Here is a 26750-nt window from a genome sequence, read left to right on the forward strand (position 1 = left end):
CAAGGACATTTAATCGAGAGCACATTTTCATGCCCATCCTGCCTGGACCACATCCACGCACCATTATCTGCTTTAATGCGTTCTTACTATTGCATTCTACCTTGATTTTGGCTAATGCAATATTTGCAAGATAATATACGTGCAGAAACATGTACGGAAGTAGGTTGAACCAATAGGAAATTGCGTTATGGATTATTACTCACCGCTAGTTTCCGTTGCTGAAAATAGGAGTCGTGTGCACGACACGTGATACCTGATCCATGGGTGAAGAAAGCAGCCTGCACCCAAATCCTGATTAAATTAATTAAAAATCATGTTTTTGGGGCAAATTGTGGTAGTGCCCGGCATGCAAATGTTTCAGCCTATTTTAGGGTGCTGAATCTGAATAAATTGTATGCCATGCTCAATTTTCACACTTTCAGCCTCTAAAATGAAAAACAAAATGGACGTCATTTGAAAATGATAGTTGGCACGATTTTGATCCTTGGTTTACTGATTCTCCTGAATTTTCTCAGCTGCCCCGTCCACTTCATTACAGAATGTTGTCACGAAAGATTTTGCCACGACATAGATCGAGGGGTCACTACTGGAGCTAGACTCGGACAAGACAACCCGTAGAGCGCAAACCTCCGACAGGTCAGATCTGGATCCCCATACATGAACCAAAATCTAATCAGCTTGTTCTTATCGCCTAACCAACTCATCCACTATGTTTTGTCATAAGTCAACCATAACTTTTTGAAATATGCTATGGCTTGTCCATTTTGGTGCATCTCCGCTTGAAACGCGGGAGTGGCCGGGCGGTGGTTTGATGGAGTCGCCATGATGAAATGGATATGCAAGCATGGTCACCAAGACCAAGATGGAGTGCAAGAGGGAACGGTCACATTGACAATGAAAGAGAAATGTATTTTGCTGCGACTGTATCTACAGTGGAGACTGCCATCTTGTTAAGCAGTGCCGAGCACTCCGTTCCGTTGGAGGACTTGCTTGAGCACTTTGAATCAATCAAGCCAACTCGGCAAGCTGCTCGCTAACGGAACACTCATGTAGCGTTTAATTCAGTGTCAGCCCATATCTGATGCAACCACATAATTTATAAAAGCTTAAATGGTTTAAAGAAATCATGTTGGGAATCTCAACATGATTTTGATTTCTGAAGCCATCAATATGCAAATGTAAAAATGTAATGACTCCAGCTTGTCGTCGTCTGTATGCAACACGTGGCTCCAGGTTAGCATCAGTTCTCGCAGGGCATGACAGTTCCACAAATGCAGTGCCCCCTTTTCGGTTAAGGCAGGAGTTAAGTGATGATAACTCACCTACTCTTCGTGAAGGACACCATGGGATTTTTTTTAACGTAAACTAAAATTCTGGCAGAAGGGACACCCAGTTTCACTAAATAAACACCAAGATGACAGCTTATAACTGGGCCAAGATAGACAGCTCAGAGGCTTGTGGGATGGCTCCAGGTAAAGGTCAGAGTCAGACACAATGGGATTTTGTTTATTCAGGAAAAGCGATCATTACATCAATCATGGTTTTTGAAAGCAATGTATTACTCAATCATAGCCAGCCAGCTTCCAGTGATGCCCCCGGTGTGACAGGGTCGCACAATAAATGCCAGGATAAAACAGTGATACTGATGAGGGTGTACAACCATTCATTGATAAAGGTGAGTCTAATTTCCAAGTGGCTTGCCTTGTCTTCCACTTCCTGAGGACATCACCCACAGTTGAATGGGGAGGCCTCATGTAACAGAAATGTCACGAACTTCTGGCACACAAAAACGATTCCACGTTGAAGGTCGGTCAACTCCACCTCGTAGTATGTTGATTACGACTACGTTCCACGATACACTGCACACCTTCATCGAGCACATTGCTGCTTCCTTTGCATTGTGGGAAAATACATGCATGCACCGCACCCTGGGAGGGTTTATTTCAAGTTTGGGTTTGCTTTTCAAATACATTATAACTACCTGCAATAGTGGTAATACACAGATTTCGTTGTGTTTTTCAACATTGTCCATTTGTTTATTTTTCTCCATCTTTGGCTCGAGCTTCCATTTTCTCAACCTATGGAACAAAACACGAGGATTTTTGGGATAGTTGGGATACTGCAGATCCCAATTAGTGAAGCAATTTTATGTAGAGATGTGAACATCATCAGAGTTGTTTTGACATCTTTAGTTAATTTAATATAGTTATAGAAACATATTATTCACAATGTTATCAATTACAAAACACAATATGGCCAGATTGAAATATTTGCCAATTTATAATTCTCTACAAATAGTTGAAAAGGTCAGCTGTGGTCAAGCATCACGCGTGGGACACAAGCGGACAGGCTACGCACCGTCTGTTCGATGCAGCGAAACTGCCACTTCCATTCAGTGTCATACAGGAAAGGTCGTAGGTCGAAGCGGTGATCATCTGGGCTATAGGCCGCGGCATAATAGGCCGGGGTGAGTGTTGTCATTTTATGCCTGTTTCGTGCATACATCCGAAAGAAGTACTGTACCTTTTGTGCCACCTACAAGACAAACACAAAATGTCACCAAATCTCACGTACACATAACTGATGAGGGTCTTGGACAATCTGTATCACTAGATCTCAATTACACATATGTATGGTGTATGTAATAAAAAAAAAAAATGGTGGCATTAAGGGGAGTTGAAGACTATTCAAGGGGTGAAGAAACGGCAAACACAGACAGTAGATTCATCTTTTGACATCACGATCACAATACAAACTCGTACAATACGATTACTTCCCTCCATTCCTGCTAATATCGATGCATTCCTCTATCTCCAATGTCTCTACATATCTATCTAATTCTAGTTTAAAACTATCTCATGTTTTATTTCTGCTCCCACGACATTTCCAGGGAGATTCTTCTTCTTCTTCTTCTGGTGTATGCAGCACAAGGCTGTGAGTATCAGCATTGGCCAGGGACACGGCGTGCCACTGATGGGGACCCACTGTAAGCGAGGGCAGGAAGTTTTAATTTGTTCCGGGTGCCAGTCGATAGCTCGTCTATTCTTCGGGAAGGACACCATGGGATCTTTAATGTCAACCATCTAATTCTGGCAGACAGGAAGCTCAGTGTAACGCCCATCCAAGGGACGGCACACACATTGATGCTTCGTCCTGCCTGTGATACACCAGGATGCCAGGTTGTCGCTGAGCCGACATTCGAACCCAGGCTACACAGCTCAGGTGAGAGTGCATACCTGTGGGCCATCCTGCCAGCCCCAGAGACCGTTCCATGCATTAGCTACCCTCTGAGTGAAAGACCCCTGCCTTACTACCGTCCTAACTCTCCTCTTCTTTACTCTGAGGCTATGGCCCCAGGTGCTGTCACTATTCATTCTGCTGAAAATCTTGTGCAATTATTGTCCTCCCACTACCCTTTATTATCATAAACATCTCTATCAGATCCCCTCACAATCACCTCCTTTCTAATATATAAAGCCCTGTCTCCTTCAACCACTCCTCGTAGCTTGTCGAGCTAGCCCAAAAATCAATCTAGTTGCTCCACCCTGAACCCTCACTATGGCAGCTACGTTCTTCCTCTGATGTGGTGACCCAAACTGTACAATATCCTACGTGAGGCCTTACTAAATTCTTGTACAGTGATAGCACTACCTCTTTTTATTTATGATTGATCCCCCCCTGCAAATACAATCTAAAATCTGTTTAGCTTGTTATTGCGGTTCTTATTCTTTCATATCTACGATTGGGGTGGGGCGTGGCTCAGAGACACCCACTACTGGTTGTGGATGATTTCACAGATGAGAACTTACCTCTGGACAGGCTGCAATTCCAATGCAAGAAATTCCAAATCAGCCCTCGGTCAGGACTGGATCTTAGAACTTGCCCAGGCTAACTCACAATGGCCTGCTCTTTTGAAAAGATATTTTGGTATCTTTAACATCTTCAAGAAGATGCTAGCAGGTGGGATAGCAAGCTTATGTCCCCTCCACAGGACGGTGTGCTCAATGATAGTTCATCAATGGTCCAGTTTATCATCGGGCACGGAGCACCAAGATGACAGTTTATCATTGGGTCGGGAATTGAACCCAGATTCGACAACTCAAACGCAAGACTAACTCTAACACTTCTGAGCTGGCAAACCAAGGGTGGAAATGCAATATTTGAACTGATGGACATTTCCGACACCATGGAGGATGGATGGAAGATATAATTAATATCGCTAAAGATACTCACCTGGGACGGCGAAAGGAGATAACCCCACTTGTGCACCAGTTTGAGGAACATGCTGAAGGGGCCACACAAAGCCACCTTACGGAGGCGGCCGAACACCGACAACTCTTCATATGTGACACCCAAATCTGCCTGTTACAAAGCAGATGTAATGGACGTGGTGTCAACTGTGTTTCTTAACATTTGATTCATACGTTCAAAAGCTTGGTCAGGATAGAATCGCTGAAGTAGGACTCTACTTGCTGAATGTTTCAGGCAAAGCAAGTGCTTTGTGACAAAATGGAACTCTTTAAATCAATGACCTTAGCCTCTCCACACTGCAAGTCGTCCCTTGTTAACATGACATTAGTGAGGCCGGCCATTTTCCTCATTCAATCCAAAAGAGGCGATGAGTATTTCTAAAGTGTCTCGTTTTAATTTCCTTCAAATCCCAAGTCCTCAACCTCCACCTACTAATCTCAAGTCTGTCACCTCCCCCCCCCCCCCCCCCCCCTTCCAAAGCCTCAACCTCCCCTCCTAACTCTGTCCCATCTTTGCTTCCGCTCCCAACTCTAAGTCATCACCCTCCCACTACCAACCTTAAGGCATCAATCCCCTCCCCTCCCAACGCTAAGGTGTCAATACCCTACCCGCCTCAAGCCTTCAAACCCCCTCCCCACCTGTCACGGTCACCTGTCCAACTCACCATCCCACGAGATATGCGGAAAAGATATGTGAGCAGCTAATATGGCCTAATTGGGGGAAGCTAAATTTTTTTATTTTTTTTTATTTTTATTTTTGTATACAAGATCGAGGCTCGTGAAAGAGCGAACATTAATCACACAGAAAGACAAACCGACACATAAAACATATAACATCGGGAGCGGTAGACAAGATGGGGAGAGAGTGGGAAGGACACAAACACAACATTTGAGAGCAGGGACCGAGAGACATGGAGACATCGAGAGATCTGTGGGAGGGAGAGGGCTTTGGGGGGGGGAGGCATGGGAAGGGGGGGGGGGGGGTGGGAGAGGTATAAAACATGTGGACACTGCCAGGACTTCCAGGAAAGAAGTTGGAATTTCAAACAAGGTGGATCTGGGGTGAATTAGCGGGGGTAGAAAAGATCAAGGTTTTGGATGGGGGAAGATAAGAGATGGTGGTGAACAGCTGTTTTAAAGACCTGGAGGGAGGAGTGGGATTGAAGGGAGTGTGGGAGTTTGTTCCAGAGGCGGGAGAAAAGAGGAATGAAGGAGTGAAGGTGAGCAGAGAGTCGAGATTTTGGCAGTTTAACCATCAGAGGCATGCTGGCAGATCTTGTGCGACCTGTAGGAATATTTGGGGGACAGAGCACAGAGAGAGCTGGGGGAGCAAGGCCGGAGAGGAGTCGGTAGAAGACAGAAAGACCACCTACCTGCCTGCGGTGAGTGAGTGAAAGGCCCTCAGAGATAGCTTCATCACGGGAGATTCCAATGATTCTGAAAGCTTTGGTTTCAACAGCGTGAAGCCGAGCTAGGTGTGAGGCAGGAGCACCAGCCCATAGGGGAGAACAGTATTCCATTGAGCTGCGGATGAAAGCCTTGTATGTGGTGAGGAGCTCAGGTGTGCCTAGGAAGGACTTCGCACGACGGAGGATGCCCAGTCGGCGACTGGCTTTGCAGGCCAGCTTGGAAATGTGGTTTTCCCAAGAAAGATCATGGCAGATAGTGAGACCCAAAAGCTTGAGCGACAGAACTTCTTGGAGAGGATTGTTGAGAAAGTAGATGGGAGGGTTGTCCAGTCGATCTTTTCGGAGAGACATAGTAAGAGTGTGAGATTTGTCAGGATTGAAAGACATGTTCCACTTGTTTGACCAGTCTGTGATTTTGTCCAGGTCTTCAGAGAGTGAGGAGGCTGCAGGCTGCCGATCTGAGGGACGAGGAATGGAGCGGCAGAGAGTGGAGTCATCAGCAAAGAGATAGAGAGGATTTTCCAGAGAGTCGGAGAGATCATTGATAAAGACCAGAAAAAGCACAGGGCCCAGCACACTGCCTTGGGGAACTCCAGCCTGAACAGGAAGGGGAGATGAGAGAAATCCATTCAGGGCGACACGTTGACTACGACCAGAGAGGAAGTCCGCAAGCCATGCATGGAGATATCCATGGATACCATAGGAGTAGAGTTTGGTGAGCAGAGCTGGGTGCCAGACCGTATCGAAGGCACGTGATATGTCGAGGGAGACAGCTCTAATTTCCTGTTTGGCATTGAGGACCTCCATCCATTGTTGAGACAAGAGAAGCAGCATGTCCAGAGTAGAGTGACCTGGTCTGAATCCAAATTGATGATCAGAGATCAAGCCATTGGAGAAGAGGAAAGATTTCATATCCGAAGCAATGATGGATTCCATGACTTTGCTGATAATTGGGAGCAGGCTGATTGGTCTGTAGTTAAAAGGATCTGTTTTTGCACCTTTTTTGTGTAAAGCGGTAATGTTTGCCGATTTCCAGGATGCTGGCAGATGACCTTGAGCAAAAGATAGGGTGAAAAGAACAGAGAGACGGTGAGATAGAGTGGCAGAGCAGGATTTTAGGACCCGTGGGCTGATGCCGTCTGGTCCAGTTGCAGAATCAGAGTCGAGGTTAGACAAAAACTCCTCCACCTTGTCAGGAGAGAAGGACACAGAGTCCAGGAGCAGTTGGGTTCAACTGGGAAAGGTGGGAACAGAGAGAGATGGGTTTGGGACTAAAGATTTTGAGGCAAACACAGAGTTGAGGCATTCGGCTTTGTCACGTGCGATGTCAACTGTGTGGCCATTTGAGGTAAGGGAGGGGATGGAGGGGGAACAAACACCAGAAACGGATTTGACCAGACGCCACCAGGATTTGGAGGAAGGAGACAGGTTTGAGAGTTCGTTCTTGAGTGAGTAGAGATAGTGCTTCCTGGCACTCCTGAGGGTAGACACACACTTGTTCCGAGCTTGGTGGAAGGAACTGAGATTGCCTTCAGTTGGAATAGCCTTCCAAGAGGCAAAGGCAAGTTGTTTCAGGGCAACTGCCTCACCACAAGATTCGGTGTACCATGGACGGGAGGAAGGGTAAGACAACTGAAGACGAGATGGGATAAATCTGTGCATGAGAGAGATCAGTTTGCTTTGGAAGAATTCCCAGGAAGAATTGATGTCAGAGGCAGTGGAGATGGGAGACCAATCCAGACGATTGATGGCTGCTTGAAGCCCGTCCCAGTCGGCCTGAGTGAAATGCCAGACTCTTCGACGCTGAGGAGGCTCTCTGAGAATGGCCAGAGAGATGTCCACTTTGACAAGCACATGATCAGAAGAACCGATTGGAGCAGAAGAAGAGCAGCAGACATTAGCAGGGAAGTTTGTCATAACCAAGTCTAGAAGAGAAGAAACTCCATTGGCTGAGATCCGGGTCGGGAAATTGACAGATTGTGTCAATCCCAGTGAGTCACAGAAGTCCTTTGCTGAGGTGCCATGACTGGTGAGAGAGGAACCCACACCCAACCAGGTGGCATGATGAGAGTTGAAGTCACCACATATGAGGAAGAGAGAGTTGGGATGAGTGGATAGAAGTTGGTCCATGTTGTCAGAGAGTGAAATGTAAATTGAGTCATCACTGTTTGGGGGACGGTACAGAACACATATGAACAAAAGGTGGGAGCGGAGAGGAAGCCGTAGCCAGAGGTACTCCTGGGGGTGAGGAGGAGAGAGGGCAGTGCAAGGAGAATAAGGAAGAGAGTTTTTGATAAAGATAGCCACCCCACCACCAGGATGAGGCTCAGGTCTATCATACCGGAAGAGGGAGTAACCAGGAAGAGATATTGAGGAATCAGAGACATCTTGAAGGAGGAAAGTCTCTGTTAAGCAGATCAAGTCTGGATAGTCAGAAGCAACCTGTATGGAGAGATCAGTCAGGTTTGAGCGAAGGCCCCGGATGTTTGAGGTCCATACCGTTAAAGAAGAGAGAGGGGGAGCATCGGGTACAGGACAGGGGAGGGGAGGAGTAGGGTAAGATGAAGGATGAGAGGGGGAGGTAGGGAGAGCAGTTGATAGTGTGTCAGAGATTACAGAAGAGTTCCAAGAAAAGGAAGGATGAGGAGGATGAAAGGTTTGGTGGTGAAGGGATGAGGCAGAGTGAGGGGTTGTTTGAGGGGGGGCATGGGACAGTAGAAGGTTGGGGGGGGGGGGGTGGAGGCATGAGATAGAAGGGAGACGAGGTGGGGAGGAGGCAACTTTGAGGAGGGGGGAGGAGGGAGTTTGAGGAGGGGGGAGGAGGGAGGAGGGAGTTGGAGGGAGTTTCGATTTGTTGTTAATCAATGCAGCATAGGCTCCCATGCAAAGGGTCAACCCAGGGGCTTCAAAAAAGAGGTCATGGGATGTGCTGCTGTTGGCACATCCCAGATCTCATAGTTTAAATTTTCCCAGATTCTACTGGGTAGCTTAATGAACGATGGCCAGAATGAACTGAGCAAATACTTAAAGGAGGGATCTTCAGAATGATTTTCAATATTTACAATTTACCTCATCAGTTTGAGCCAGACATCCATCTACTAACGGCTCAAGTTCAGCTGTTGGAGGGGCCTGCAAAATCCTGGTGGAAAAGGAGAGGGCAAGGACAATCAAACACAGGGAAAATAATATATTATTTGAATTTCTCCATAAAGTTTGGTCTGAAATTTCCCTGATAATTATTTACAAATAAAACAAATTTCATACGCGGAGTTACAGCAGACCTGATCACTGGGGAGCCATGACCTTAAGCAGAAATCTATTTGATCACCTCAACACTGCTCATTTTATAGCAAGGTAACAATGCTATTATAGGAACAAAATTTGTTTTGTTGCACAAGATCAAATTGGAACACGAGACATCTACGAGCAGAACCAAGTTAAAGATATTTCGAAAACCTATAATACAGTTCAATAAAGGGCTAAACACGTTTGAGTAAAAATTAAAAAACAATTTTTTTTTTTTTTTTTGTATACAAGATCGAGGCTCGTGAAAGAGCTAACATTAATCACACAAAAAGACAAACCGACACACAAAACACAAAAAACAATGGGAGCGGTAGACAAGATGGGGAGAGAGGGGGAAGGACACAAAAGAGAGGGGGAAGGACACAAACACAACATTTGAGAGCAGGGACATCGGGAGGACTTGGGGGGAGGTGGGAGAGGATTAAAACATATGAACACTGCAAGGACTCTGGGGTGAATTACCGGGGGTAGAAAAGATCAAGGTTTTCGATGGGGGAAGATAAGAGATGGTGGTGAACAGCTGTTTTAAAGACCTGGAGGGAGGAGTGGGATTGAAGGGAGTGGGGGAGTTTGTTCCAGAGGCGGGAGAAAAGGGGAATGAAAGAGTGAAGGTGAGCAGAGAGCCTAGACTTTGGCAGTTTAACCAGAAGAGGGTTGCAGGCAGCTCTTGTGCGACCTGAAGGAATATTGGGGGGACAGAGCACAGAGAGAGCTGGGGGAGCAAGGCCGGAGAGGAGTCGGTAGAAGACAGAAAGACCACCAACCTGCCTGCGGTGAGTGAGTGAAAGGCCCTCGGCGTTGACTACATCGCAGGAGATTCCAATGATTCTGAAAGCTTTGGCCTCAACAGCGTGAAGCCGAGCAAGGTGTGAGGCAGGAGCACCAGCCCAGAGGGGGGAACAGTATTCCATTGAGCTGCGGATGAAAGCCTTGTATGTGGTGAGGAGCTCAGGTGTGCCAAGGAAGGACTTCGCACGACGGACGATGCCCAGTCGGCGACTGGCTTTGGAGGCCAGCTTGGAAATGTGGTTTTCCCAAGAAAGATCATGGCAGATAGTGAGACCCAAAAGCTTGAGCGACAGAACTTCTTGGAGAGGATTGTTGAGAAAGTAGATGGGAGGGTTGTCCAGTCGGTCCTTTCGGAGAGACATTGTAAGAGTGTGAGATTTATCAGGATTGAAAGACATGTTCCACTTGTTTGACCAGTCTGTGATTTTGTCCAGGTCTGCAGAGAGTGAGGAGGCTGCAGACTGCCGATCTGAGGGATGAGGAATGGAGCGACAGAGAGTAGAGTCGTCAGCAAAGAGATAGAGAGGATTTTCAAGAGAGTCAGAGAGATCATTGATGAAGACCAGAAAAAGCACAGGGCCCAGAACACTACCTTGGGGAACTCCAGCCTGAACAGGAAGAGGAGATGAGAGAAACCCATTCAGGGCCACACGTTGACTACGACCAGAGAGGAAGTCCGCCAGCCATGCGTGGAGATTTCCATGGATACCAAAGGAGGAGAGTTTGGAGAGCAGAGCAGGGTGCCAGACCGTATCGAAGGCACGTGAAATGTCAAGGGAGACAGCTCTAATTTCCTGTTTGGCGTTGAGGACCTCCATCCATTGTTGAGAAAGCAGAAGCAGCATGTCCAGAGTAGAGTGACCAGGTCTGAAACCAAATTGATGATCAGAGATCAAGCCATTGGAGAAGAGGAAAGATTTAATATCTGAAGCAATGATGGATTCCATGACTTTGCTGATAATTGGGAGAAGGCTGATTGGTCTGTAGTTGCTGGGATCTGTTTTTGCACCTTTTTTGTGCAAAGCGGTGATGTTGGCTGATTTCCAAGCAGATGGCAGATGACCTTGAGCAAAAGAGAGGGTGAAGAGAACAGAAAGAGGGAGTGAAAGTGCAGAAGAACATGATTTTAGGACCCGTGGGCTGATGCCGTCAGGACCAGTTGCAGAATCAGAGTCGAGGGTTGCCAGAAACTTTTCCACCTTGTCAGGAGGAAAGGACACAGAGTCCAGGAGCAGCTGGGTACGACTGGGTACGGTGGGTACAGAGAGGGATGGGTTTGGGACACAAGATTTAGAGGCAAACACAGAGTTGAGGCATTCAGCTTTTTCACGTGCGGATCCTTGGGGAACTCCAGCCTGAATTGATTCAGCATTTGCTCAATATTGCACCCAATGGGCTGGCAGTATAGTTTAGAGGTATGCACACTCTCCCCAGAGGCTGTCTAGCCTGGGCCCGAAGCTCGACCCAGCTATAAACTTCCATCCTGGTGGTTGACATGAAAAGCGATGCTTCAATACGTGCACCATCTATTGAAGGGATGTTAAGCTGGAGGACTAGTCTGCCAGCACTATAGGGACTTGTGAACACTAAATATCTCGCAGTGTCATTATCGGCAGCACCTTGAAAACAAATATCGAAATTCCTGCTCCAACCTACAGGGGGCACTGCATCAGCAGTATAACCACGCCACAAGCAGCTGCATGCTCCAAACGAATCAATGAGTAGCAGTCATGAAGAGTTTGCTGACCTCCAGTAGAAGATACTACACAAATTATAAACCACTATCTAACTTGGACACAATGCACATTTCAAGTGAAAACAATAAATAATAAGTTATGGTTAAATTCGACAACTTTGTCAAACGGTGCCTAACGCTAATTGAGTCCACAGGGCTCGCAGCGTACCTCAAAGCACAAGTGATGTGGGCAAACACACTCAGGAACGGGCATGGATAACTTTGACATAATCCACATTCAAGATACAAAGGCAGGTTATGGTTGACATTTGGTTGCACAAAATAACTTTGTCAAACTGTTCACAAGGCTAATTGGAGGAGCTGTATTAAAGTTGGTCTGCCTATGGACTCACTAAGCACTTACACTGACACCTTGACCAATTATAATACCTGTCCCATCACTTGGTTAACGGGTGACGGTAATCATTTCTTGTACAGCATGATTTAATTTATACTTCACCTTTTCTATCTCAGATTCACTTGCAAAAACACCGCGGCGAGACGAGAAATATGGGAGATAAAAACAAAACACCTATCCCAAAACAGCAGCAAACTAGAACGGCACTCGATAGAGCATACCTCCACCAGGTTGAGCAGTTTATGTTTTGTATCCCACTAATAGGCCGAATCTGGATTCGGACCTGAACCAAAATCTAATCGGCGTGTTTTTGTCACCTACCCAACTCGTCCACCAAGTTTAGTCATAACTCCTCCACAACTTTTTAAATTATGCTATATATCGCTTTTCGCCCGATCTCTCAGTGGTGACGAATCACTTCAAAAATTTAATAAACCTCGTATCCGAATCCATATTCAAATCTTCACCAAAATCGGATCGATTCGGTCTTGTCAAACACCCAACCGGTCCACCAAGTTTGGTCCAAATCAGCTCATAAATTATTGAGATATCGTGCTATGTATCGGTTTTGGCCTGATCTCTCATTGGTGAAGAATCACTTAAAAAATTATACTAACCGGATTCGAATCCGGATCTTCGCCAAAATCTAACTATTTCATCCTCGTCGCATACTCAACCTTTCGGCAAAATTTCATCTAAATCTGTTCACAACTTTTTGAGATATCTTGTTCACAAACAAACAAACAGACAAACAAACAGACAAGGGTGAAAACATAACATCCATCTTCGGTGGCAGAGGTAAAAACATTAACGAGTGTTAAAAAAAAACAAAAATACTCTCGACCCAGATAAAATAAACCTGCCATCCTGGCTTTTCACAGCTAGCGTGATTCATCAATGTGTGCACCCGTCCATTGGATGGGCAGTAAACTGTTTAAACTGTTTTAAACCCCACTGCACTGTGCAATGGTCCCACAAAGACCGACATCGGAAGCAGCTCCATGGCGAGCGGTCGGACTGTGCCCGCCATACCTGGCCAGTGTCGGAAGGTTCAGCGTGTGCTCACAGTGTTGCAGGAATGCCCGTAGGTCCATCTTGCTGATCCCACCGATGGGGTTGATGTCTGCACTTGAACAGTCATACTTGGTGAGATATCCCAGCAGGCTGGAGTCGGGTAAGACACGTGGTGCAGCAGATAACACCAAAAAAAATAAAAAAATTAACAGTCTACAAGCCAGTACATTGTTTTGATGGCTTAATAGAGAATGTTCTCTTGATTCAGGCAATCATACTACAGCCAAAACCTCCCTCATGTAACATCAAACTGGGCTCTCATGGGCATAAATTAGGATGCAACATTAATGAAGGGATCAGTTTCATTGGCTACGGGGCACAATCCTACAAGGGTCGCCACTCCGACGCAGGATACTCGAACGACTCATTCTTCCCAAAGCTGGTGCTCATTTTGCCAACCTTGGAAAGATAGCAGGCTGAGTCAACCCATCTGGAGTCATTTATGGCATGACTGCATCTTGAACTCAGTACCTTAAGGTATTAAACCAACCACCTTACCATACCTTTCATCGACGTTGGCAGATCCCAAGACAAGTTGCCCTCCTGGACGGTTCCTGGCCCACAAGCCAAGCTGCGCAAACAGATATGACAGTACCATCCGTAGCCGAGCCTGCAGTGACCACACATTAAGATAGCCAACTATATGACATATAAAAAAATAAAATAACCACCTTTAGAGGCCATTTTTCCCCGCAAAGCAGGGGTTGGCGTTTTTCGGGAACCGTGGTTGTTGTTGTTTTTCGGTCCCCTTTTTGAAGCAATGTTTTACGGCCGGATGCCCTTCCTGACGCCAACCCTTTTTGCCGCCTTTAACAACAAGCAGGGAATTACCAGTGAACTGGTACTCAATTAGCCGACCTCGGAAGGATGACAGGCTGAGTCAACCCCCCTGGCGTTAATTCAGCAATCGACCGGGATTCGAACCCAGGATCCTTGGATCCTAAGCCGGCACCCTAGCCGCTAGCCCAACACCAGGGTACCCAATGACATAAATACACCATATTTGGTCTGCTCAGTTGCTTTCTCATTGTCCCCCTCTCCCCACCTTCTGTTAACACCTACCCTAAGTTACAATGCACGCAGGATACACTGGCTACAGGGCAATGGATGGTACCATTTGTTTAAATAGTAACAGTAAATAACCATTGAGTGAATAAGCCACCTCCCATTACTGCCCACATCATGAAGCACGAATAATATAATCGATTATGCATTTATGAAAATGAAAGGAATACATTTATACATACTCAATGTTAATGGGACATTTCACAGATGCATTTGGGTAGGAGGTAAAAGGTTTTGGTTGTTCTAAAGTTAAGAGATAGATTTGCAGCATTCTCCATAAAATCCAGTGGTGTATGTAGGCTCCATTCACGAAAATGTAGTCGATCAAACCTTCGGAATACTCCGCGGCTTAAAAACAGGGATTCTGCACTTTGCTGTGGATCATGCGCTGCTCAAATGGCGGCACATTAAGTGTCTGACAATTGGACAAATGTAGCCAGTTGGACTGTGGAGCACAACTTGGACCTGTCCTGACATTTTTATTTATTTATTTTTTGATTGTGCATAGTGGGCCAAAACAAGTGAGGTTAGTGGAAACTTTCACACCTAATGAAATTGCAGACAATAGAAAGTCGGAACGTAGATGGCAAAACTGCATTTGAACACAGGCCTACACAGATATATAATCCAGCAGAACAATTTATTAGAAACTAGAAAAACATAAATGCATAATATATATATATATATATATATATATATATATATATATATATATATATATATATATATATATATTGTTACTGATCGCGGATTAGATGTTATGATGACCGAGCGGTTTGGTATTGCCGCGACCGTTACAGGATCCCTGACTCACCCGATTCACCCAGAACTTTGGCCGTATCGCACCACAGCTGCTCAATGAGGGAAAAGACAAAAACGACGCAATGCAAGAGGAAAAGGAATAAAACGAGAAGACGTACAGACGAGTAATGGGGTTTATTATTTACACACACAAGCAAAAAGGAGCAATCAAGTTTTATTTACAACACATAAGACGCAGGTGACACAGTGCAAATTTTAGCTTACCTACAGACTTAATTAAATACCCAGGGACAGAACAAACAAAACAAACTCACGTATACAAGAAGGATGGAATGGAATGAATGTTGGAAGGAGGAATGGGAAGGTTCAGCTGGGGGCAGATGGTTCGGGCTTGATCCCGCACGGGACGTCGGCTGGACCTCGACGGCCACCGATGCCACCGCTATTTGGTCCCCGCGGGGTAACGGGTTGAAGCTGCCTGGTGGAGTCAACGCTGCCTCTCTGGCTCAGCTCAGGGCGCGTCTGCCGTCTCTGGCGCAACTGCTGGTAATGGCCCTTGGCACCTTCTCTCTCTTGGCCCTGGTGTCTCCTCACCATTGACAACTCAACGCGACCAACGCAACCACTGACCCCTCGACGCCACCACTTCTCACCACCGACTTCTTACCACCGCAACCAACGCAACCACTGACCCTCCTCTGGCAACCGACTCAGACCAACTCTCTACTCACTTCCGTTTGCGCCTTTTATAGCGCCTCCAGCGATTACGCCGCCGGCGTTTTGGACACGCCCATCGGGGTGCTCACCTCGGCCCTGGTTGGTCGCGCGACCCTCGGCCTCCGCCCTGGATGACGACGGGCGGGCACGCCCCTCCTCCCCTCTGACGAGGTGGAGACATGCCTTTCTTCTCCGACTCAAGCACATGGTCAATGGCGGTTATTGGAGGGGAGGTGATTGGGAATCGAGGGCTCAGCAATGACGAGAGGGGATGTAATATGGAAATGGAGGTTTTGGGGATGGGAAGGAAAGGGAGATTTTGGGGATGGGAAGGAAAGGGGATCTATTCTCTTTCACTGGTGCAATGGAGTATTTCAATTAATGGAAGACACAGCCTTACACTAATACACATAATAAGGATATAACTGTCAAAAAAGATATATCGTGTCCTGCATGTATGTTTTATGGACTAACTACGGGAACGCCCTTTGACCTTTATACAACCACAAACGGAGGGAGGAGGGGTGATATTTTACAACAACCTTTTACAACAACATTTTACCACAACAATAAAATAAAAAAACATTCTCATATCCACAACAATATATATATATATATATATATATATTTATATTTATATTTATATATATACTGAAACGCAAAAGAAACTTACCACCTTTGAAACCTTTAAATATCAACAATAACACTGCGTGTAGTAAATGTGTGAACTTATTTGTGGACAATAGTGTCCTCGCTGTCAGACAAAACGGTCACGGATGGTCACTTGAACCTTCAATGGTCACTTCATAGCACAGCTGTTGAACAGCCGTTTTGACTGTCAGTGATTAGCCAAGGGGTACGGAATGATTTTAATGAGCTGCACGTGATGTCTTGATATTGGCTTTAAAAAGGCCAGTGCAAAATGGGTATTTTGACCGAAAGATTTGACCATTTTGACCAACTTCAAAAAGACCGAAAACACAAAAGAAACTGACCACATTTGAAACCTTTAAATATCAACAATAACACTGCGTATAGTAAATGTGTGAACTTATTTGTGGACAATAGTATCCTCACTGTCAGACAAAACGGTCACGGATGGTCACTTGAACCTTCAATGGTCACTTCATAGCACAGCTGTTGAACAGCCGTTTTGACTGTCAGTGATTAGCCAAGGGGTACGGGATGATTTTAATGAGCTGCACGTGATGTCTTGATATTGGCTTTAAAAAGGCCAGTGCAAAATGGGCATTTTGACCAAAAAAATTTGACCATTTTGACCATTTTGACCAACTTCAAATAGACCGAAAACGCAAAAGAAACTTACCACTTGTTTGAAATGTTATAAAATTGTAACAGTTCAAAATAAAACAAACCAACAATTGCTAATTGAAACATTGGCATTTTATTGATGACATGTCAAGTTTTTGACCAAGATACACCATCTCATCAGTTTGTTCTACAGTACAGAACAGCACAGGGTGCAATGTCAGTCCCCTTTCAATAGCGTGTATGGCCACCATTGTTTTGGATACAGGCAGTGCATCGTCGGCGTATACTGCCTACCAGTCTTTGGATGGATTGCTGCTGGATTCTGTCCCACTCAGTCCTCAATGTCTGAAGCAGCTCTGCCCGTGTCCTGGCCCTGCCAACTACGCGTCTCCCAAGCTCATCCCACAGGTGCTCTATGGGATTCAGGTCAGGGGAGAGAGCGCAGGCCACTGCATGGTGTTGATGTTCTCGCCTTGGGGAAATGCAGTGGTAAAGCGAGCAGCATGGGGACGAGCGTTGTCATGCTGAAAGGTTCTCAGTTCTGGGTGGTCTAGCAGGAATGGCAGCAGATGAGGTCGCAGGATGTTATCCACATACCGCTGGGCGTTAAGATTCCCATCCACAACCACCAGTGGCGTCCTGTACCGGCCTGATATGGCGGCCCACACCATCACACTTGGGCCACCCCACCTGTTGGCTTGACGCACGCAACAATCGGCATATCGCTCGCCAGTTCTTCTCCAGACACGCTCACGCCCATCAGGACTGTCCACACAGAACCTTGACGCATCGCTGAAAGCGACCTCGTTCCACTGCGCCAAGGTCCACCGCTGATGCTGCTGGCACCATCTCTGACGGTTGCGGTGATGGGCAACCGTCATCACGGGGCCTCTGTATGGTCTTCTGGCAGTCAGACCATAGTCATGCAGTCGTCTTCGTGCAGTATCATTGGAGATCCGTGCGTTTGCACGCCCCGGAGTTTCTGCCGCAGTGCGGGATGCTGGACGGAATCGATCCCGCAGGTGACTTCGGACCATCTGCCTGTCCTGCCTTGCAGTGGTGACTCTTGGCCTCCCTGATCGAGGTCTGTCATCTGCAGAGTTGTGGAGGGTGTCTCTGTCCACCAGAGCCGATATCGTCTGGTGTGAACAGCCAAGGCGACATGCCACCTCACGGTAGCTCAGTCCGCCTTGCAGCATGCCCAGGGCACGCTGCCGTTGATCCCTTGACAATCGTGGCATGTTGATTGAAATGCCCATTTTGCACTGGCCTTTTTAAAGCCAATATCAAGACATCACGTGCCGCTCATTAAAATCATCCCGTACCCCTTGGCTAATCACTGACAGTCAAAACGGCTGTTCAACAGCTGTGCTATGAAGTGACCATTGAAGGTTCAAGTGACCATCCGTGACCGTTTTGTCTGACAGTGACGACACTATTGTCCACAAATAAGTTCACACATTTACTATACGCAGTGTTATTGTTGATATTTAAAGGTTTCAAAGGTGGTAAGTTTCTTTTGCATTTCAGTATATATATATATATATATATACATACATATATACTAGCTGCGCTCACCTCACCACGCGTCGTTACTGAAGAACGGGCTTGTTTTAGCTGAGGATAATGACTGCACCTGAGTTGCTGTGTTGTCATGATTTACACCAATCATAATACAAACAATTATTTTGCACAAATGTATTTGTTGTGTTTGTGATATTACATTTTTATAGGCAATTTAGGCGGAAGATTTAGGTTGAATGTTTTTTTTTCAAGAAACAACCCCTCAGCACATACATAGGGGAGGGGTAGGTGCAGACTGGAAGTTTGGGACGATTACACCTCACCACCACGTAATTCAAAACACCTCACCACCACGTGATTTAAAAACACCTCACCACCAAGTAATTTAAAACACCTCACCACCAAGTAATTCAAAACACCTCACCACCAAGTAATTCAAAACACCTCACAGCCATAAAACACGTAATAAAAACACCTCACCACCACGAAATTAAAAACACCTCACCACCACGAAATTGAAAACACCTCACAGCCATAAAACACATAATAAAAACACCTCACAGCCATAAAACACGTAATAAAAACACCTCACCACCATGAAATTAAAAACACACCACCACGTCATTTAAAAACACATCACCACCACGTAATTCAAAACACCTCATCACCAACTAATTCAAAACACCTCACCACCACATAATTAAAAACACCTCACCACCACGTAATTATAAACACCTCACCACCACGTAATTCAAAACACCTCACCACCACGTAATTCAAAACACCTCACCAACATGTGATTTAAAAACACCTCACCACCACGTCATTTAAAAACACCTCACCACCACATAATTCAAAATACCTCACCACCACGTGATTCAAAACCACCACAACGTTATTAAAAGCACTTCACAACCACGGAAACAAAAGTTTGAGGGAGTCGTTAAGTGACAACACAGACACTGCCCAGATGTGTAGATATCTATCTATAATTCCAGTAATCTCTGTGTGTGTGTGTGTATGTGTGTGTGTATGTGTGTGTGTATGTCTGTGACCGCTGTTTCTCGACAACCACGGGTCCGATATACTTGAAACTTGCCAGGTATATTGCTGGGGACCCGAGGATGTGCCTTTTCAAGGTTTCATATTAATCGGAGAAGTAGTTACCGAGCTATGGCGATTTCTTTACCAAACTCCGCAAGCCGTTCGCTTTGGACCAAACCATTTCATGTAAATAGAGGGGGGGGATTGTCACCGTACTCGCAAGCCGTTCGCTTTGGACCAAACCATTTCATGTAAATAGAGGGGGGGGATTGTCACCGTACTCGCAAGCCGTTCGCTTTGGACCAAACCATTTCATGTAAATAGAGGGGGGGGATTGTCACCGTACTCGCAAGCCGTTCGCTTTGGCTTTGCGAATGGACCAAACCATTTCATGTAAATAGAGGGGGGGGATATAATTTTAGATATATATATAGTACGGGCATGCCCTAGGGCATCGGATCGAGGGGGGGCGAACAGACTCTGCCTCGGACGGCACATTTGAGAGCGTATTCATTTATTTCACGTTGGCAAACTATGTTGGCGTTAGACTGATAAATGACTGTACCCGAGTTGCCGTTTTGTCATGGTTTAAACCAATCATAATTCAAACAATTATTTTGCACAAATGTATTTGTAATATACGTGATATCACATTTTAGAAACAATTGAAGTTGGAAAAAAAAAAAAAAAAAAAAAATTGGAACTTTTTTCAAAAAAAATACCCTTAGGACATACCGATGGGAGAGATAGGTGCATACCAGAAGTTTGGTACGGTTTCACAAAAGTTTGAAAAAGTAGTTCAGTGACAACACAACACAAGACAACACAACACAACACAACACGACGCTGCACAGATATATATATATGTATATTTATTTTTTTTGTATACAGAGTCTAGGTTCGTGGAAGAGCTAGAACACGGAATGGATCAAGACGCACCAAAACAAAAGGTACAGCAGAGAGAGAGAGAAACATCAACAGCAGGGTTGAAGGACAAAACTGACGAGAACTTGGACAATTAATGGGTGTGAGTGGCAGGGGAAGACAGGATGGATACAGAAGAGAACTCTCAGGAAAGAAAAAGTGGAAATTTGGAAGGAGGTTGACTGGGGGGGGGGGGGGGGGGGGAGGATGGGAGGGGGGGGGGGCATGATCTGAGATGGTGGTGAACAGCTTTCTTTAAGACCTGAAAGAGTGAGATTGAAGAGGATGTGGAAGTTGGTTTTATAAGCTGGAAAAAATAGGAACAAATTAGTGAACAAAACTCGGGGGGTGGGGGGAGCGGGGGAGGGGCAGAGGGCAAAGTATGAAAAGAGCAAAGGGTGCAAACCACAAAGATCAAAAGGTCAAGGTCACATAAAATCGTCAATTTTCACTTTGTATTTTTTTTAGCTGTTTTCGTCATGTTTAGTATACGGAGGATGTAGTCAGGTTCACTATGTTTTTTCGTTCAAAATCATGGTAGATTAGCAAACCTATACATTTTTGGAAACGTTATTACATGGAAATTCTGAAAATCAATGTTTACATTTGCCAATTCCGACCAATTCGATTCGACCAATTCGACCAATCACTTCGATCGACCATTCGACCATTCGACCAATTTGATCGATTCGATTCGATTCGATTCATCGAATTCGATTCGATCGACCATTCGACCAATTCGATTTGCCAATCAATTTGACCGACCTTTGCTTGTGTGGAACGGACTGTGAAAACGATGCGGACTATATTGTCGGATACGACACACAGGACAGTGATGACGAACTCTAAATGGCATATTCTGTAATCGTGTATGTTTGATGCCATTGACTGCCTGTGTATATTTTGTCATTGACTGCCTGTGTAGATGTGAAGTTATACTGACTGCATGTGTATATATGATTTTGCTGACTGCCTGTGTTTGTTTGGTGATATGAATTATTGTGACACATTTTGATGTTATTAACTGCCTGTACAAAATGATAACATGTATTTGATTATGCAACTTATCGCGAATATAAAGACAGTATTTTGCAATTCAAAACCTTTGATTCGTGTCTTACCATTCCCCATAGCACTAATTTGATACTTTCATTGGATTCCTTGTCCCTGAAAATATAGGTTTAGTATATTTTTAAAAGTGTTTAGGGTAATTAGAGGCAGAAATAGAACAAAATATGTATTTTACAGTGGCCATTTTGAAAATCCAAAATGGCCGCCATACAGGTATCTCTCCAAATGTAAACATTGATTTTTAGTTTCCTTATGCTATAACCTTTCCAAAAATGTATAGGTTTGCTAATCTACCATGATTTTGAACGAAATATAATTTATTGACATAGTGAACCTGACTAGTGAAGAAGATGTCTGAATACAAAGCAGATGCGGATGGGCTTTTCAATTTTCACATGTTGTAGTGTTACAGCTTTGACTTTTTTCACATTTTGTTGTGTTACAGCCTGAATTTAAAATGGATTAAATTGAGATTTTGTGTCACTGATCTACACATAATACCCCATAATGTCAAAGTGGAATTTTTAATAGAAATGTTCACAAAATAATAAAAAATGAAAAGCTGAAATGTCTTGTGTCAATAAGTATTCAACCCCTTTGCTATAACACTTCAAATTGAGCTCAGTTGCATCTAATTTCCTTTGATCATCTTTGAGATAACTCTACAACTGGATTGGAATCCACCTGTTGCCAATTCAATTGATTGGACATGATTTAGAAAGAAACACACCTTTCTATACCAGGTCCCACAGTTGACAGTGCATGTCAGAGCAGAAACTCTACCATGACGTCCAAAGAACTGTCCGTAGAACTCCGAGATAGAATTGTGAGGAGGCATAAATCTGGGGAATGGTATAAACAATTTCCAGTGTTGAACGTTCCCAAAAGCACAGTAAGCTCCATCATTTGGAAATGGAAAGAATATGGAACTATCCAAACCCTTCCTAGAGCTGGCCAGCAGGCCAAACTGAGCAACTGGGCAAGAAGGACCTTGGTCAGGGAGGTGACCAATAATCCAATCACCACTCTGATAGAACTACAAAGTTCCTTGGCTGAGATTGTAGAACCTACCGGAAGGACAACGGTGTCTGCAACACTTCACAAATCTAGGCTTTATGGGAGAGTGGCCAGGCGGTAGCCACTCCTGAGAAAAAGGTACATGACAACACGCATAGAGTTTGCAAAAAAGCACATGAAATGCTCTGAGAGCATGAGACAAAAGATTAATTGGGCTGGTGAGACGGAAATTGAACTCTTTGGCCTGAATACAAAGCGGTATGTGTCTGACAGAAACAGAGCACGGCTCATCACCCATCTAACATCATTCCTACCATGAAGCATGGTAGTGGTAGCATCATGCTATGGGGATGCTTTTCAGCGGCAGGGACTGGTAGACTTGTAAGGACACAGGAAACGATGAATGGAGCCAAATACATACAAATCCTTTAGGAGACCCTGCTTCAGAGTGCAAAAGACCTTTGTCTGAGGGGGGTTCAATACTTATAGATATTTCTGTATTTCACTTTTAATTAATTTTTAACCATTTCAAAAAATAAAATTCCACTTTGACATGATGGGGTGTTATGTGTAGATCAGTGACAAAATATCTCAATTCAATCCATTTTCAATTCAGGCTGTACCAACAAAATGTGAAAACAGTTAAGGGGTGCGAATACTTTCTGAAGGCACTGTATAACTTTTTGTACACCGCCCCTCCCTCCCTATTCAATCTCGAGGCACTGCACGACGCCATCACCATGTGCCGTAGGCTTTCGGCGCCCGACGTTGATGTGTGCCAAAAGGGTGGACTCAGTTTTCACTCAATTTGTTTGTTTATTATTTTTCTTGTTGTCCGGGCGATATCTCAGCCATCCTTTGTGCTTCGGAAGCTGAAATTTGGGTGCAATAGTGAACAAGTGCTTTGGCTTTGGCAAAAACAGTATTTTTTATTTTTTGATTAATGAATGAATTGATTAATTACTTAATTCTTATCCATTTATAAATTACTTGTTTATTTTATTTCCCATCGGGGCAATATCTCAGGCACCTTTTGAGGTAGGAAGCTGATATTTGGACACAACAGCGACCAAGTGATTTGGCTATGAAGGATATTTTTTTATATTATTGATTAATCATTGAATCGATTAATTATTGAATTTTCCCATTAACTAATTGATTCATTATTTTTTTTAAAAGTTACAGATTCAGATGAAACAGTGGTGCTTAGGTATGCTGTTAGCCAATTTATTAAGAAATTAATTTATTTACAACTACTTTTTATTTATAATACACGAAAACAAACACGACATAAGATTAACCAAAGCTTTTCAGGCTGTAACATACTCTGACCTCAGCTCAATATCTTGAATATATCTGCGTTGTACTTGTCTGCACAGATGGGGTTGGCAACCAAGTGGTGTGCCATGGCAGAAGAACAAGAAGAAATGGCTCATGGTCCTTGAACATTTCTACATGCTCGCACTGGTTGTGTCCTAATTCCCAAGTTCTTTCTTTGAATCACCAAGGGAAATGCTGTTTGATACGATCAGCCAACCTTTGGGTTGCATCTACGTATGTTGGAAGCAACCTTCATCTTTTCCATGGACCCTATATTGTGTCGTCAAAAGGAATTTGTACATTCTCTTTTTCTCTTTCAATATGGAAAGATCAAAGGTGTTGCCCCGACCCCTGTCCATGGTATGTGTGCAAATTGTGAGTCCTCGGCTTTTGAGAACCCCATCCCCTCTCTCTCCAAGGTGGTTTGTGCAGATGGTGAGTCATCGCTCTCAACTCCTATCCAGCCAATCAGAGCCAGAGATCGTGGTAACTATGAGCCAATGAGTGTTCGGATTACCAATTACATCATGACTGATGAACCAATCAGTGTCGATCTTACATGGACATGCTTATATATATGCATGCTCTTTCACTTCCTTCTTTCGCTCTCTTGCTGTGATTTACCTTAAGTAGTACAGCATGAAAAGCTTCGGTTAATCGTATTATGTTGTGTTTGTTTTCGTGTATTTTAAAGTTTTGTAGTACCAAACATCTGTTCATTTATTTACTTATTTTAAGTAAGCAATTCATCAATCAATTATTGTACATCGCTCCCTTCCAATTCCGTATCCATGTGCTGCATGGTGGGTTGCATCGCAGGGTGCTGAAGGCGCCCCGGCAATGTCGCTCGCTGGAGGATATGTTATTTATTTATTTGGCATGGGACCAGTGTACTTTGAATGTAGCTCTACTTGTTTTAGAATGTTTTGCACAAAATACTGAAAATTCTGAATCCGAAAATTCACAAAAGTCTAAACACAGTGTGCATAACTTCAGAGATACGTGTAACTGCAGGAGTGATGTTTTCTACCTGAATATTCTGCAGGGCTTGGTTCTCACGTCTGCTCCCTCCATGTGCTTCAAATTGTGGAGATTTCCCGGTCACAAAACTGAAGATCCCCAGCAAAGTCGATACGCCTGCCTGAATGTCCACATCCATGTGGTAGCTGCAAAGGAGGGCAAATGTCACTCAAAAAAACATCGAGCCTAACAGCAAAAGTAGACCCTTTGGGGGCCTTTTACACTAGACTCACTAGAGTTACGCAGCTTGGAGTAAACAGCATTCCCGATCCTAGTTTACAGGCCAAATTGAGCCGAAAGGTGAAAGTCAATGTGATCTGATATCAAACATCACTTCATCCTCGTCTTACTGTGAACATTATGGTTCATGTGGATTGTACGAGTATTTTGGATAGCAAGCAAGAAAGTGGTGCTGAAGTGGTGCTGTTCGGTAAGCACCTTTACGATTTGTTTTGTAACGCATTTGAACAATGTTCAGTGCATTTGAGCACAAGGGCGAGTGATTCCTCTTCATATTAAGCTTTGATAGCATCATGTGGTGACTGATGGTACTGAAAATGAAAGCACCATCCAGCATCATCCAATATATCACTTCCATCAGTCACACTGACAACACAACAGGTATGTAGGTGAGTCACAAGACAATGTTTTAACCTACTTGCACACTCCTTTTTTTTTTCTTTTTTTTTACTGTCTACCATGTTTGGTGCTAATGCCAGTTGATACCAAGACATAATGGGGAAAAGTTCATGTGATTACTTCACTGACTGGAGAATGCCGTTTTAAGTCGATGTGGGGTACAGGTAGAGCTTATGTGTTAAAATCCCACAACACTGCAATTTACTTCTGTGGTAAGCATAATAAGCAGCAGTAACAATAAGCAGCAAGGGGCAGTAGAGTTTTCCAATGCCAGCGTCACACTCCAATTCCAAAGCACAAATACATCCAAATTTATAGTTAAGGGGTAAAAACTACCAGTGAAAACACCATATGTTAAAACGCATTTTAATTGATACAAGAATCACACCATGTACAGTGCCTTCAGAAAGTATTCACATCCTTGGACTTTTTTCACATTTTGTTGTGTTACAGCCTGAATTTAAAAAAAAATTAATTGAGATTTTTTGTTACTGATCGACACACAATACCAGATAATGTAAAAGTGGAATTCTTTTAGAAAGTTTTACAAAACAATTAAAAACGAAATACAGAAATATCTGATCTACATAAGTATTCAACCCCAAGTCAATACTTTGTAGAAGCGCCTTTGGCAGCGTTTACAGATTCAAGTCTTCTTGGGTATGTCTGCATCAGCATTGTACATCTGGATTTGGAAAGTTTCTGACATTCTTCCTTGCAGACTTGCTCAAGCTCTGTCAAGTTAGATGGGGAGCATCGGTGAACAGCAAGCTTCAGGTCTTTCCACAGATTATCAATGTGATTCAAGTCTGGGTGTTGGCTGGGCCACTCAAAGACTTTCACATTCTTGTTCTGAAGCCATTCCAGTGTTGCTTTGGCTTTATGCTTGGGGTCATTGGCCTGGTGGAACGTAAATCTTTGCCGCAAACTAAGGTCTTTTGCACACTGAAGGAGGATCTCCTTAAGGATTTGCCTGTATATGGCTCCAATCATTGTTCCCTCTATCCTTACAAGTCTCCCGGTCCCTGCCACTGAAAATCATCCCCATTGCATGATGATGCCGCCACCATGCTTCACGGTAGGTGTGGTGTTAGATTGGTGATGAGCTGTGCTCGGTTTCCACCAGACTTAGCGCTTTGCAATCAGGCCAAAGAGTTCAATATTCCTCTCATCAAACCACAGAATATTTTACCTCATGTTCTATCACGTGTCTTTTTGCAATCCCAAGGCATGCTGACATGTGCCTTTTTCTTAGGAGTGGCTTCTATCTGGCCACTCTCCCATAAAGCTTAGATTTGTGAAGTGCTGCAGAGACTGTTGTCCTTCCAACAGGCTCTCCCATCTCAGCCAAGGAGCTCTTTAGTTCTGTCTGAGTGGTCATTGGGTTCCTGGTCACCTCCCTGACCAAGGTCCTTGCCCAGATGCTGAGTTTGGTCAGACGGCCAGCTCTAGGA

General features: G+C 44.4%; 1 protein-coding gene across 4 annotated transcripts in view; it reads right to left on the reverse strand.

The window, feature by feature from the left end:
* Window positions 1-1492: 1492 nt before the first annotated feature.
* The window catches only part of NADSYN1 (NAD synthetase 1), an 83300-nt gene continuing 58042 nt past the window's right edge, over window positions 1493-26750 (reverse strand). For all 4 annotated transcript variants that reach the window (XM_068122849.2, XM_068122852.2, XM_068122850.2 and 1 more), the window contains 7 exons: window positions 24668-24803; window positions 13425-13531; window positions 12880-13011; window positions 8729-8798; window positions 4234-4362; window positions 2359-2535; window positions 1493-2078 (listed from right to left, as the gene is read on the reverse strand). In XM_068122849.2, the coding sequence (XP_067978950.2) occupies window positions 2037-2078; window positions 2359-2535; window positions 4234-4362; window positions 8729-8798; window positions 12880-13011; window positions 13425-13531; window positions 24668-24803 (793 nt within the window). In that variant the 3' untranslated portion in view covers window positions 1493-2036. The remainder of the gene's footprint in view (window positions 2079-2358; window positions 2536-4233; window positions 4363-8728; window positions 8799-12879; window positions 13012-13424; window positions 13532-24667; window positions 24804-26750) is intronic.

The sequence above is a fragment of the Myxine glutinosa genome, chromosome 7 (genome assembly GCF_964187855.1).
Source record: "Myxine glutinosa chromosome 7, kmMyxGlut1.1, whole genome shotgun sequence".
Taxonomy (NCBI): Eukaryota; Metazoa; Chordata; class Myxini; order Myxiniformes; family Myxinidae; genus Myxine; species Myxine glutinosa.